General features: G+C 31.0%; 1 protein-coding gene across 7 annotated transcripts in view; it reads left to right on the forward strand.

Moving 5' to 3' along the window:
* Positions 1-13,375, forward strand: part of LOC126743388 (uncharacterized) — a 347,135-nt gene that overhangs the window by 146,160 nt on the left and 187,600 nt on the right. For 6 of the 7 annotated variants that reach the window (XM_050450456.1, XM_050450452.1, XM_050450450.1 and 3 more), the window contains exons 10-11: positions 2,413-2,496; positions 3,426-3,579. In XM_050450456.1, the coding sequence (XP_050306413.1) occupies positions 2,413-2,496; positions 3,426-3,579 (238 nt within the window). The remainder of the gene's footprint in view (positions 1-2,412; positions 2,497-3,425; positions 3,580-13,375) is intronic. The other variant, XM_050450451.1, reaches the window with a different exon arrangement.

The raw sequence follows: 13,375 nt of genomic DNA on the forward strand, positions 1-13,375 counted from the left end.
AAAACTATAATATAAGATATCTGTTAACTAGGCTATAGTAACTTTATATGTAATGACTGTTATATGATGTTTGTAAAGCATTCAATAAAGATTAACATTTTAAACCTTTTTATTCGAAATATAATTAGTGAAAACTCAAGAAACAGTGGTGTATCAATCCAGTACACAACAGGGTCCTTGTCCAGTCCCAACAGTTAATAATAAATGATGTATGGTTTAAAACTAGTATTGACATTGTATGAATTAAATATGTTTTTGATTTAGTATGAAATCGAACCCCAAAAAGAGATGGAAAATATTTTAGGTCATTTGGTTGATTGACTTGACTAATTGATTCATTTATTTAAATGTATGAAATAAATTTTATTGATATATTTTAAAGAAAAATGGTTGCTAGAGACTATTTCTTTTATGAAGTTTAACTTTGTGTTGAAGCCAACTTCAACAGAAGAATCAAGAAAAGTCTTAAAAAGTAAGAATAGAAAACTGCGAATTTTTGGCTATTAGGGTGGTACTGACTGAATGTAGATGTGGGTTTACGGTTTATTGAAAATTTGATCTTTTTGTTTATGCTTGTAATGTTAAATTGATAAACTTTTAAAGGTCATGGGGGATTACCCTTAAAAATGGCAAAAATATCATTCACAGATTAATTGATATTAGCAATGACAAATTTCTGCTATTATCAAAATGTAGAATTGAAAGCTGTTTAATTTGTAATAAGAGAATCACTAAAAGATTGCATTGTTCACCAACTGCCATATTATAGGCCAGTCACAAGCATGTAAAATGGTACTTAAGAATATTGCATCGCCGTCCAAATTATTATTTGAGCATTGGTTTTGCTTCTGCGGGTTAGGATTAGAACTGTGGGATTCTAAACTTTCATTTATTGAAGACAGTTTTGTTTAGAAATTAACGATAATTCAAAAATCAGAAAAAAAGTTTAGAAAATCCTTAGAAAAAATTGAACAAAAATATAATTTATAGAAATAATAAAATGAAAAAAAGAATAAAAATTGCAAAAGAGACTTAAATCCAATCCATCAATCCTTTACTTACAGAAGAATTTTTTTGAGCATTGTCTTGTTCTCTACTTGTTGGATACCAGAGGCTTTACAAGGTGTTCATTCCGTATCCTGTTGCTGAATGAAGACGCTGCTGGTGTGCCTTGTGGCGGTTATTTTAGGATGGTACTTGGTTCTTTCTACCAGCTGACATCACACGCGAATTATCGCGTTTCGCAATCCGTGTTTTCGCGGCTGACGTGCTTATTTCATACCAACTTAACGCTAAAATTACGAACAGTTTTTATATAAAAAATTTAAACTGACCCTTCTGACTAGGCAAAGAAAAAAAAGGTTTTTCTCGGATTTTCTCTTCAGAGTAAAAAATGTGAGAATGCAACACTGCATATTCCTAGAACTGAATTTGTGGTAAACAAGGCGTTCGCTTATCTAAGTATTATAAGAACTGATACTGAAAGAATACTGGCTATTTTTCATGTAACATATATATTTTTTGTATGAATTATTTAAATATTTTAAACTTTTGAATAGCATAGCAAAGGATTAATTTTGATAGCAAAATATTTTGTTAGCTTCGTATAAAAATGTAAATCGAAATACAAAAAAGGTGAACAAACTATATAACTAAGTGCACTTTACAGCACGTAAGTAGACAAAAAGTAAATAAGAAATTCACTCAATTATTTTACAGCAAAAAAAGTCAATTTACTCGAAATTATTAAAATGAAAGTACTGATACTTTTATCACTAGTATTTTTAATCAGAAAATATGATTTTCTAATATAATTCACTATTACAAACAAACGATGATAACAAATGCCTTTAATTAATTTTAACATTCTGTAAAAACATAAAAATAGTTTTGGTTATTTATACATATATAGCAACTTAATTTTTTAACCCTGCTCTCTCTTTAATACGTGTTTTGCTAATTAGAATATTCTTTATAAAAATATTACAAGCTTATGAAATAAGCACAAAATTGTTACATTAATCATACAAAAAAAACCTCATATTTATCCTTATTGGCTACAATCTGTCGAACTTTTTATAAAAAATTTTATTAATAATTTGGATAAGTGTTTATAGCATAATAGAGTTAAATAGTAATAAAATATTTTGTTTCTTATTGTAGTGTCTCGTAATATTTGTCGAATTTAATTTAATATAAAAGGATAGGTTTGTCGTAGAGCGGGAAGCAGAAAAAATAGAGGCAAACAAAAAACAAAAGGAAAAATATAGCAAAAAAAAAACAAAGGACTACAAAGTTTACTTCTTAAAAAGCTAATGCCAAAAAAACATCCCAACAAACCTATGCTCTTATCATGAAACTCTTCGTTAAAATTTTATTACAATTAGTTTGTTAATTGCTTTTATTTATTAGAAACATAGGTTCAGTTGACGGACCTCGGTCGCTGCCACGCAGAGGGGTTAAATCTCGTCTACTGCAGTTCAACACCAGTAACGGGTAAACAAAATCTATTTAATTTATGCTCCCTCGTATCTTACAACACTGACCACTGGCAGCGGCAGGACCGAGGGGTCGTCGCTTACTATTCCTAATAATTCTTAGAACCTGTAGTTTTAATGTTAAAAAAAGATTAAACAATTTTTTTATTGATCGACATGTTATTGGGACCCTGCCGCTGCCAATTTTATTTTATACTTTATTAAGTCTACTTTATCATAAATTATTTATTATTGTTTTAATCTGAGCGCTGGGTCTTTTAGATATTGATATTTTATAAGGACTTTAACTTAGTAATCTGCTTACTAAAGAATTATAGATAAAATCATTATAGCTATTAAAAGCATAATTCGAAATATGATTTACCGCTAACCTTTATACAAAAGAGAAGATGCTCTTTTTTATCTCTGCTGCCGTACTTAACGATACGTAAAATTCTATCATTCCCGTTTCAATATTTAAGATTTCATTAAATTCTTTACAACTTTGAGAAATATATATATATATATATATATATATATATATATATATATACCATTTTTGCTTAAATTATTATTTTACTATTTTGTAATATATTTTTGTTAAAAGATTAAATTACTTTTACACACATGTATATTCATTTTTTTTTTAATTTCTAGGCAACAGAATAGTGAGTTATGGAGAGAATTATCAAACCTCAAAATTAAAAATTGGTCGAAGTACATTTTAACGTAATTTTCGACGTTTAAAGAAAAATACTTTTTCTTAACTACATAACCTAATAGACATATACCATTACTATTGTATACAGTTTGATGTACTATCTCTAACCTGCTATTTCAACTCCTTAAACTAAATTAAGAAACGCTAAACAGAATCGCGAGTCATTTTAATATTAACTAAAAAAATTGAAAAGAAACTATCATAATTACTTTTTTTATCTCTTTCAGATATATTTTTACAATAGTTAGTTATCTTATCGGAGTATTTATATTTGCGACTATAGTCGGTCAAGTGGGAAATGTGATCACAAACAGAAACGCCAATAGACTGGAGTTCGAACGACTTTTAGATGGTGCCAAAACATATATGAGACATCATAAGGTAAGATCATAAGTTGTTTTGTTTATTGACATAATAAAATGTCTGTTAATCTTATTTTAATTCCTCATGATGCAGACTCTTGCTAAAGCCTATAGAAACATTTTTAGTTTGATAATAAAATTAATAGTAATAATAAATTTTTTATGTAATAAGGCAGTATTATGCGATCTTACTTAAGGCGTTTAAGCTTATATTATTTATAAAATATTGATATATAAATTAGTGTTCTGATTGAATATTCAGTTATTCTTTTCATAAGCATTCTAATGCAAAATTCACAGAGCGAGATCAAAATTAATCAATTCAAACAGTCTCCGTTAATCTCCATACAAATATCAGAATATTTCGGGTATTATTAACTGACATTTGTTATCAATTATTTTTTAAAGATCTTTAAAGGAGTCACGCTTTGCGGCAAAGATTTTGGTTTTTAGATGAATCCATAAAAAAATCTAAAGAGGGTAAGATCGGGAGATCAAGCAGGCTACAGTATCTCTCCGGTCAATCCAATATCCAGGAAATATTTTGTTCAAAATATGAGGAACGGCAGCAGCATAATGTGGTGTTGCCCCATCTTGTTGAAACATCAGTTCATTTTCTAAAAAGTTATCAACTTGTTCAAGTAACTCAGTTATTCTGGGTTGGATGGCATCCTGTAGAAGTTCAAAGCAATTTTTAGCATTAAGATTTGTATTAATAAACAAAGAGTCAGTACCTTAAATACCAGGCCTTACATTAAAATTGTGAGGTTGCTGCGTATGTGTTTTTCGAAATAAATCAGAATTAATCATGACCCAGTATCTACAGTTGTGCCTATTAACTTCACTATGGAGATAACAGGAGCATTCATCCGAAATATAGATAGAACTCACGTTTTAGCCTATCCCTAATAAAATCGTCTTCATTTAGCTCATGCCCTAGTTTGATTTTGTAGGCATGATATTTGTGTAATTTAAAAAATTTATAAACGGTACTTTTAGACTTGCTAGATACGGTAGCAATTTTTCATGTAAGGTTTTATCTCAACATGACTCAACATTTCTTCTTCATTTCTCACTGGATACTGAACTTTATTTTAATTCTGTTTCTTGAAACATCCGTATCAACTCCATAACTTATTTTATTGGTAATAAAGATCCACCAACTCAATTCTTTCTTGCAGCGTATAAACCATTGTTACAATCCTATCGATATCACCAGAAGTAGATTAAGCAAATACTTGGAGCTACTAATGCTATTGCTCACTTTAACAAAAACACCGATACCAAAATACAAATAAATAAAAAAACCAAAGCGTCGAAATAACGTTTTTGTCAAAATAACTTGAATTTTGGGAATATATTTCTTTTCTTGATTAGAAATAATAGCAGGCAAAAAAATTGTAAGATTCAGACTTTTGAAAAATGTCAACCACGTTTATTCATGATACTTGAAAACGAATTAATAAAATAAAAAAAAAGGACAATGTAGAGAATTAAATTATCTTTAATACAAGGTATCCTTAACTCCTAATCCCATTTAACAAAATTGACATAGAGGCTCTGGGGAGTGAGGGATGACCTCTGAGAAACGCAATTTCTGTCAATAATTATCCCCCTTAATATTAAATTAAACGTAATCGGCCGTTTTTAGCTAAACAATTTATTTTTTCCAGAGTGGCTGTTTTGTCTCTGTTTTATCTTTGGATACAAAAGTATGACATTGATAAAGTATTTATTATTACCAGACATTTTAGCTCACTATTTGCTGGTACGTCAACCGACTTAATTTTTTTTTGCTACTGTTGAATTTGTTGGCGACAAAATTTGGTACGACTTGAATAAAACCGCTAATCCATTCTATACGAGCTAAGCCGCGGATATCACAAGCTATATATTGCGGCTCTTAATTTCCCCTCCTTCTTTTTTTTTTGAATGCGTTTATATAAAAATTTTAAATTTGGCATATATCATAGGTAAGCTAAATACTACTTATTGGTTCCTAGCTCATTTTACAAGACTTGACATTTCCTAGCTCATTTTACAAAAATGGCGTCCCGCCGTCATTTTAAAATAAAAAAAATACAATTTTAAAAGGCTGTCATTTTGCTATAAGTAGATGACTTAATCTTCTAGGACCATAAAGCATTCAGTCGAAGCTTTCAAACGACATATCACATGATCCCCCTTTCTATTTAATTTAATTTTTTAAAATGGCATGCCACCGCTATTTGGAAGTTTTGCAAAAAGAGCTATAGACCAAAAAATAGTATTTAGATTGCTAATAATATGTGCCAATGCATTTTAAAAACGGGTGGCAAAGTCAACAGCAATCCTTTTAAAGAGACTTTTCACGTTGTACATAAATGCGTATCAAAACATTTTCATTTCTTTGCAGCACATTGCTTGCTTCATATACAACGCATTTCCTGCACCAGTCTCATCTTTGCCTTACTTTTGATCCAGTAAAAGCTTTTCCTATTAGGTCTGTTTTCAGATAATGTCTCTAAAATATCCTCTTATTACACTGGCATAAAATTCCTCTAGCAACTCGAAAATTTTACATTTAGGCACAACGATTTGCCTTCTTTCCTCTTTGCCGTGATAAACTAATTTCTGTCGCAGGAGTCTTAGGCAGTATTTTTCAAAATTACGCGATGCCGACTTGGCAATTTCTTAAGTTAGCTTCTATTTTTTTATACAGCTAAAGATGTATGTCTGATAAGTATTTTGTACGATTCCTCCTTTTAGGAGAATCTTCTTAATAGAGCATCTGAATTTCCATGGATGGGTGTTCAGTGTCAAAATCAAACTCTTGTAGCATTTTTTTTATCTTAACCCTCTGAAATTTTAAGCTGAACGGCGAATCTGAAGCAGGAACTTTATTCCATAGAAGTGATTATTTAGCTGCTCCATCGCTTTAATAACCGATCGCCACAAAACTTCTGGTTCATGGCGACCAGCTTGGAATGTTTAGATCTTATCTGTGAAGAGTCATTAAAGAATTCTTAAAATAAAAACACAAACTATCAAGCATACTTAAATCTGGTTAGTCGGGGAGGCGAAAGTTTATATGCGAATGAAAGAGAGGATCAGTTCTTGTGGTATCATGCTTCAAAGAACCATACGTTGTATGTCAATATACTATGGTATAAGTTAAATATCTGACAAAGTTTATCAATTGCATCCTAAATAAACCCCAAATACCAAATTTAAACCCAATCGGACCATTAGCAAAAAAGTTATGATAACGTGACTCTAAAATTTATAAGTTCAAAAATTAAATAATTATATCTTCAACAAATCTCAAATCCTAAATTGTATAACTTTAAATCATTTTTACAAAATTTTTCCATATCATAAAGTCATAAAACTCACCTAACATAACAGCAACTTATTTTTAAATGAATAAAACTTAGAACATATGAATGGCTAGAATTAGCATTGGCGTAGAACTATGGGCATTTTGTTTGCTTCCAATATCTCTGATGCAATTATACTAAATACTTATCTTGAAATAAACATACTGAAAGCAAAAAAACACACTTTATAATATCATAAAAATTTGTCACCTAATTTGACAGTCGCAAAACAATACTATTCCTCTTTAATAAAATATGAAGTAGATTTTTTTTATAAAATATAGTAAGATTCCCTATACAGAAGTCAACATTCAAAGTTAAATGAATGTAGATAACGTACATACAGGGAAAAAGGCAACAACATCGCAACGCCGCTCGATCGCATTGTTGATTCCACCGACACAAGTAATCTTAAGTGACGTCGTTTATTATAAGTCGATTGATGCTTTAAATTATAAACAATATTACCGTTTATGAACTCTTTATTCGTTTTTTTAACGTACTTCATTACAATAAAGGTTGCATTTTTTTCGTGGAAATTAAATATTTTACAATTATTATAATTATTATAGATTTCTTTTCTTATAGAAGTTTTGATTGATCTACGCTTTTTCTCATGGTTCGGCACATGTTTTTACTATCGCAACAGCCCACAAAACACCTTTTTGGTTTTTCAACCAAAAACTAAAGAAAAAAAACAGAACTTTACAGAGACGATATCAGCTTTTGCCTGCGGTAAGTACATTTTATATTTCTTAGAAGCGGGTTTAGGAATAAATTTTTTGCTTTTAAGATGTTACTTTTACGCTTAAAATAACATATATCTATTTCTATTTTTTCCAAGTTTAATTAACATATATATGTGTTGATATATAGGTAAACATTTCCTCTTAAGAAAATGCATGTAAACTTGACAACAGAGAATCGATGAATAAGTTTGTAAACAAAACACCTCTCTTGCCTCTGTGCACATGTTGAACTCAAAAAAAGTTGTTGTTTACTAATTCTAGCCTTCCAACATTCTAAGGAATAAAACGTGCCAAATTGTTTTTGAGCAACCCAGTTTGAACTTGAAATATGTGAAAAATACGGTATTTTTCGAAGACGTCAAAACTTTGCTGAATTTTCCTGGCGCAAGACACAATTTCCCAAATTGATATGCACATATTCGGAAAGATCACAGTTTTTTTTTGATTAGACGATACCTTTAATTGACACCTCCCAAATCATTTTCATTAAAAATTTAACAAAACTGTGACACCCTTTCAAAAAACAACATGCTGAGAACAGGCCGCTCTTGGCGGCCATATTAGATTATTTCACGCTTGTGGTGACGTTTAACGAAAAAAACGGAGAAAATTGACTTGCTTGAGAAAAACGCATTTTCTGTACTTGTACTATTGCTGCAATGCTGCCATTTTAGTATGTGTTGTAAAACAGATTTTGGGATCTTATAGATGAGGTGTCATTTTCTAATAATGTACAAGGATATCGCAAATAAATAAAACGCAAAAATGCAAATATCTCAAAAACTATTAATATTGGAAAAGTTTTAATTACCCCAAAAAAATATAATATACATAATATAATAAATAATCGGTTTAATATAGTATTTCATATCTGAAAATATAAAATTGTCTAGGTGGCGCCACTACAATGCTATTAAAAAAATATATGATTGTTGGGTCGGACCTTTATGGGAAAAGTTCATTATTGCTCGTCCTATATAGTTCATAAAAAATTTGATTATATACGGCATTTGAAAATAATAAAGCTTTTTTTATAAAAAGTTCTTTTTCGAAAAAGGTACCCTTAAACGTAAAATTCAAAAAAACTAAAAATGCCAGAACTCGTTAAATTTTTTTATGTAAAATATTTTTTAAAAGCCGAAATACTTTTTTTTATAAAGATTATCTTCTAGCCTCTGAAGCAGTTTGAATTTTTTTACTCACTTTTGTTCGCTTTTAACTACTCACCCGTATGCATATTGTATTTGCTTCAGCGTTACAGAACCAGTAGTAAATACTGCCACCCGGTTGGTCACGTACACATTCGTTCCACCGAATCGCCCGCTTAACGTATCATTGGAGGTGCGACACATCCACGAAACTATAAACAAAACCAGAACCATATCATTTCTATATTTTCATTTTGTTTTCTGTGTTTTTATGTTTTCAAAACGCTGTTTTGTATTTTCTATTTTGATAATTATCTTTTGAAAACCCAATAGGGCATATTCATGTGTTGGAGAAGGATTTCAAAGATTTTGGTCATTTCCATTTCCTGTGATTTTGTGTTGTTGTTTGTTCCTGTGGTTGGTTTTTAGTTTAAAGAAAAATTAACATGGATCTAGACATGAACTTATCATTCAAGTGTTTATTTAAAAAAGTGGAAAATAGTGACAATAATAATCCAGAGTGTATTTTAGTGTACAGATCAAATCTTATAAGTGAGCAAGATGCTTTAGAGTGGATAGATGAGTATTCAAATAAAACAAATACTTAATGGATTATTAAGAATGCGGTTTATAATCCCAAAATGTAGGTTCTCCTAGATAGTACGAAGGATGATGTTTTTTTTATATTTTACTATTTTAGATTAGTGTTTCATAAGTGTTTTGTTCGTCAACATGCCTCAAGAAATAAAAGGAAAAGGGATTCAGAAAGGAACAGAACAGATGTACATCTACAATTGATATTAAAATTTTAAAAAATAATAAAGCAACACAGAAAAATGATAATTTTTTAAAAGAAAACCAACCTTTGGCAGAGATCGTTAAAATAAAAACTAATCCTAACCATGCAGTTGATACTTGTAGATCTCTGAAACTATTAAGAATAGATGACCAAATTCGAGACCAATGCTATGGGTACGTTGAAGGAGGACTAGGAGTTAGCGAGAGTATTAGGGAATTTCAAAATAAGAATCTTATTCGGGGGAGAACTGCTGCTTGGTTTCTTCCCCAAATAGAGGGGGTGTCCCCCTATGGTACAATTGATTAATTGTGCCACTGGAGAGTACTAGTGGACTGTACTTGTTTATTTTGTATGTTTATCGAAGGACCACAGCTTATATGGCCCTGAACCAATTAACTTAATAAATGAAACAAAACTTTACCAAAACAAAATATGCTCATTTATTAGATCCGAAGACAGGAAAATGGAATAGTTCATTAAAGTAGTTGTAAACTATGAATTTGTTCATTTTGTGGTCATGTTCGTCTTTACTGTCTTTTTGTATACTTAATTTTCCCTTATTTACACTCACTTTGTTTCTTAGCAGGTAACTTCACTCACTTCTTACTAACTACTAACAATGGTGCTTATACTCTAATTACAATGGGTTAATTACTTTAACCTATTGTATCAACACACGACGACCGAACTCGTAACTAGCGAAAATAATACAGGTAGTTTTAACTGGGTTTAAAGTATAAGGGTGCTTACGGACCTTTCTAGGTCACTAAAGGAGTAAAGAGAGAGAGAGAGAGAGAGAGAGAGAGAGAAGAGAGAAAAACCTGTCTTGGGTATTAGGGGTAATTGAGATAATAGGGAAAACTTCCGTGAGCAACTTCTCACTCCGATCGCGACTACGACTCGTGACTCGACTTACACACTACTTCTCGACGACAGTGCCTCAACTCGACTGTACACTGCAACTCCTGAGCTCCTCTCTACAACAACTGAGATCAACTGTATATCTTTTGACCGTGCGACCTTTTTACCAGCTTGTTTTACTTATTGGGGGTAAAGATGTTTAATAAGTGCATCTTTCATTAACAAGGGATGTGAAAACGGGCTTAAGACCTAAGAGTCTGACAGTTTTATGGCAATTTATGGGTTATATTTGTTTTCTTAAGTTTGAAACGTTTAAAAGTAACGACGTCAAATTGATTATTTTCTGACCTGTGGGAACCTTCTAGGAATCGATGATGTCCTTAAAATTATGAACATAGACCAATTAAAAAATAAATACATCTCGATGACAGAAAAAGGTGTTCTCTTTCTCTAAAAATCTTTTAAGCATTCTTTCTACAGATTTGCCAGAGGTGACGGCCAATGCTAGACTAAATCCAACTTATAATATGGTCAAAAATCTTTATAACAGATGGAGAAATGATAATTTTGGAAATGTTTTGGATAGTGTTAAAAGATTAAAGGAGAAAATGATATATTACACCAAAAAAGGTTAGTATAATTTTACAATTTCAATAATTTAACCAAGAATATTCAGATGTGTAGAGTAAAAATTGATTTATTAAAATGCTGACCACCAATTTTTATTTTATTTAAAGTAAAATTTGAATCAGACTTTATGTTTAATTTAGGAATTTTAATACAAACATACGTATAGAAGATCAACATCCTTGGACAATTTTGGTGGTTACGCCTATAATGAAAGTCTCAAGAACTGGTTTACTCTAAAGAAGTTATTTTTATAGATACCACTTGCAGTGTAGATGCTAATCATTCTTCTCTAACTATCATTTTGACAGCTTCTATTCTATTCTACATAAGGAAGACCTTATGTATGCTAGTTCATGAGGGGCAAACCGAGGAAATTTATACAAAAGCTTTTCTATTACTGAAAAGCTTTAACAACAAGCCTTTTGGTATATGTGAGGTAGCACTATAATAGCTTAGACTTCTTATATGAAGAGTATTGTAAAAACTTTATTTCTTCTAGCATCCTATAGCTTTCATGACCGACCACTCAGCTGCAGAAAAAAATGCATTGGAAACGGTCTGACCAGGGTCACGACAATTGCTATGTCATTTTCATGTTGCCCAGGTAGAATGGCGTTGGTTAATGTCCGCTAAAAACAGAATTCCTGGAGATATAAGGCAAACTTACATGAAGACCTTTAAAAAAGTACTATATTATATCATATTTCAACTTGTCACCAAATAAGTTTTCCTATGACTACCAGTTTTCATCAAAATGGAAACTGTTTGATTTATTATTATCATATTGATAATTTTAATTTAAAAAAAAAACTAAAAAAAGCCTTTTATAAAAGTACAAAAGAATGCGTAATATCATGAAGCAAAGTTCGTTAACATGTGTGTAGTCATGGAAAACCTATTTTTAAATATATATATATATATAATTTTTTGTAATAGGGTTGTGAATCAGAAAAATAAGATTTATTTTTGTAAAAAGTAAAAAATTAATCTATATTTATGATATTTAGCTTTTGGTATGTTTATAATTAGCTTGCTGCTTTTTATTATTTTTTGCAGGTAGATGTAGTGTTTTAAAATTAGGTTTTTTAAATTATGAAAGTAGTTTTGACTCAATATACAGAATGTTTAATTTTTTTATAACTGTTAGGATCATTAGGCATTTATTTATAGATTTAAGCAAAAAGTATAATCATTTTTATTATTAGGATTACCTATTAGGATAAGTTCACGTTTGTTTAAGCCACCCGATATGTAAGAAATATTATTATTCATATCCTGGCTGCCTTACAGTTTCGCTTAAAAAGAGGAATGTTTTGTTTAGTCTATAACTCCTAATAAGTACATCTTTTGGCGGGGCGAGCCACTGTCGCCTTACTCCCCTGACGCAATACTTTTGTAAGTTAGTTATCGAGAAAACCTTTCCGTGGTACGTTCGTTCAATTAAAGCTATATTTTAAAAATAATGCGTGTTTTGATCTCTTGGCCGAGTTATTTATAGGACCGTCGTAGACCAGTAAAACGGGTAGTTTTATTATGGTGCGGCACATAGTGGCTACCGTGACAGGACTTTGATTGAATTGTTATCGTTCTTGGAAAGTGTTTATACATTTTCGTTGGTTTGTTTTTTCGGCAAAACTGTTTTAAGAGATAAATCTTTACCGGGTTTATCAAAAAGTTTTGCACTGTTTTTTGTTGTTAATTCGACGGACTTTTACCGCGTTCTACTGAACGTTTAGGGGGTTTGTAACCGGGTCTGTGTCGTCGGTTTCTGATTTTTAAAAATCACATTTAAAATGTCTGATCTTGAGAAAAAGAAAAAGAGCCGTAGTGTGATTCGGAGTTTGTTTACAAAGGCGGCTAATGAGCTTACGCTCGGATTGAGTGCCGTACCGTTGGACTCAGAATCGGTGGATATTACATGGGAGCTTATTAAATCAAAATTTGATGAGTTGCATATTTTGAATAGTGAAATATACGAGCTTTTATTGACAAGTGCAACTGAAGCTGAGCTTGAAAGTGAGATCGAGACTAGTGATTTGTATGCAAAAAGGTTTACGGGTTGAAATATGAAAAATTAGTGAAATCGCTGGAGCAACAAGATTCAGCCTCAGGTGTTAGTGATGGGTCCCGCAAAACAACGAATCATATAACAGGTAGGCGATCTTTTAAATTACCTAGAATAGAATTCAAACATTATGATGGTAGTATAAAAGGCTGGCTTTCGTTTTGGGCCCAATTCCGTAAAATACACGAAGATGATTCTATAGAT

This window comes from Anthonomus grandis, chromosome 12 (assembly GCF_022605725.1).
Source record: "Anthonomus grandis grandis chromosome 12, icAntGran1.3, whole genome shotgun sequence".
In the NCBI taxonomy this organism is placed as follows: domain Eukaryota; kingdom Metazoa; phylum Arthropoda; class Insecta; order Coleoptera; family Curculionidae; genus Anthonomus; species Anthonomus grandis.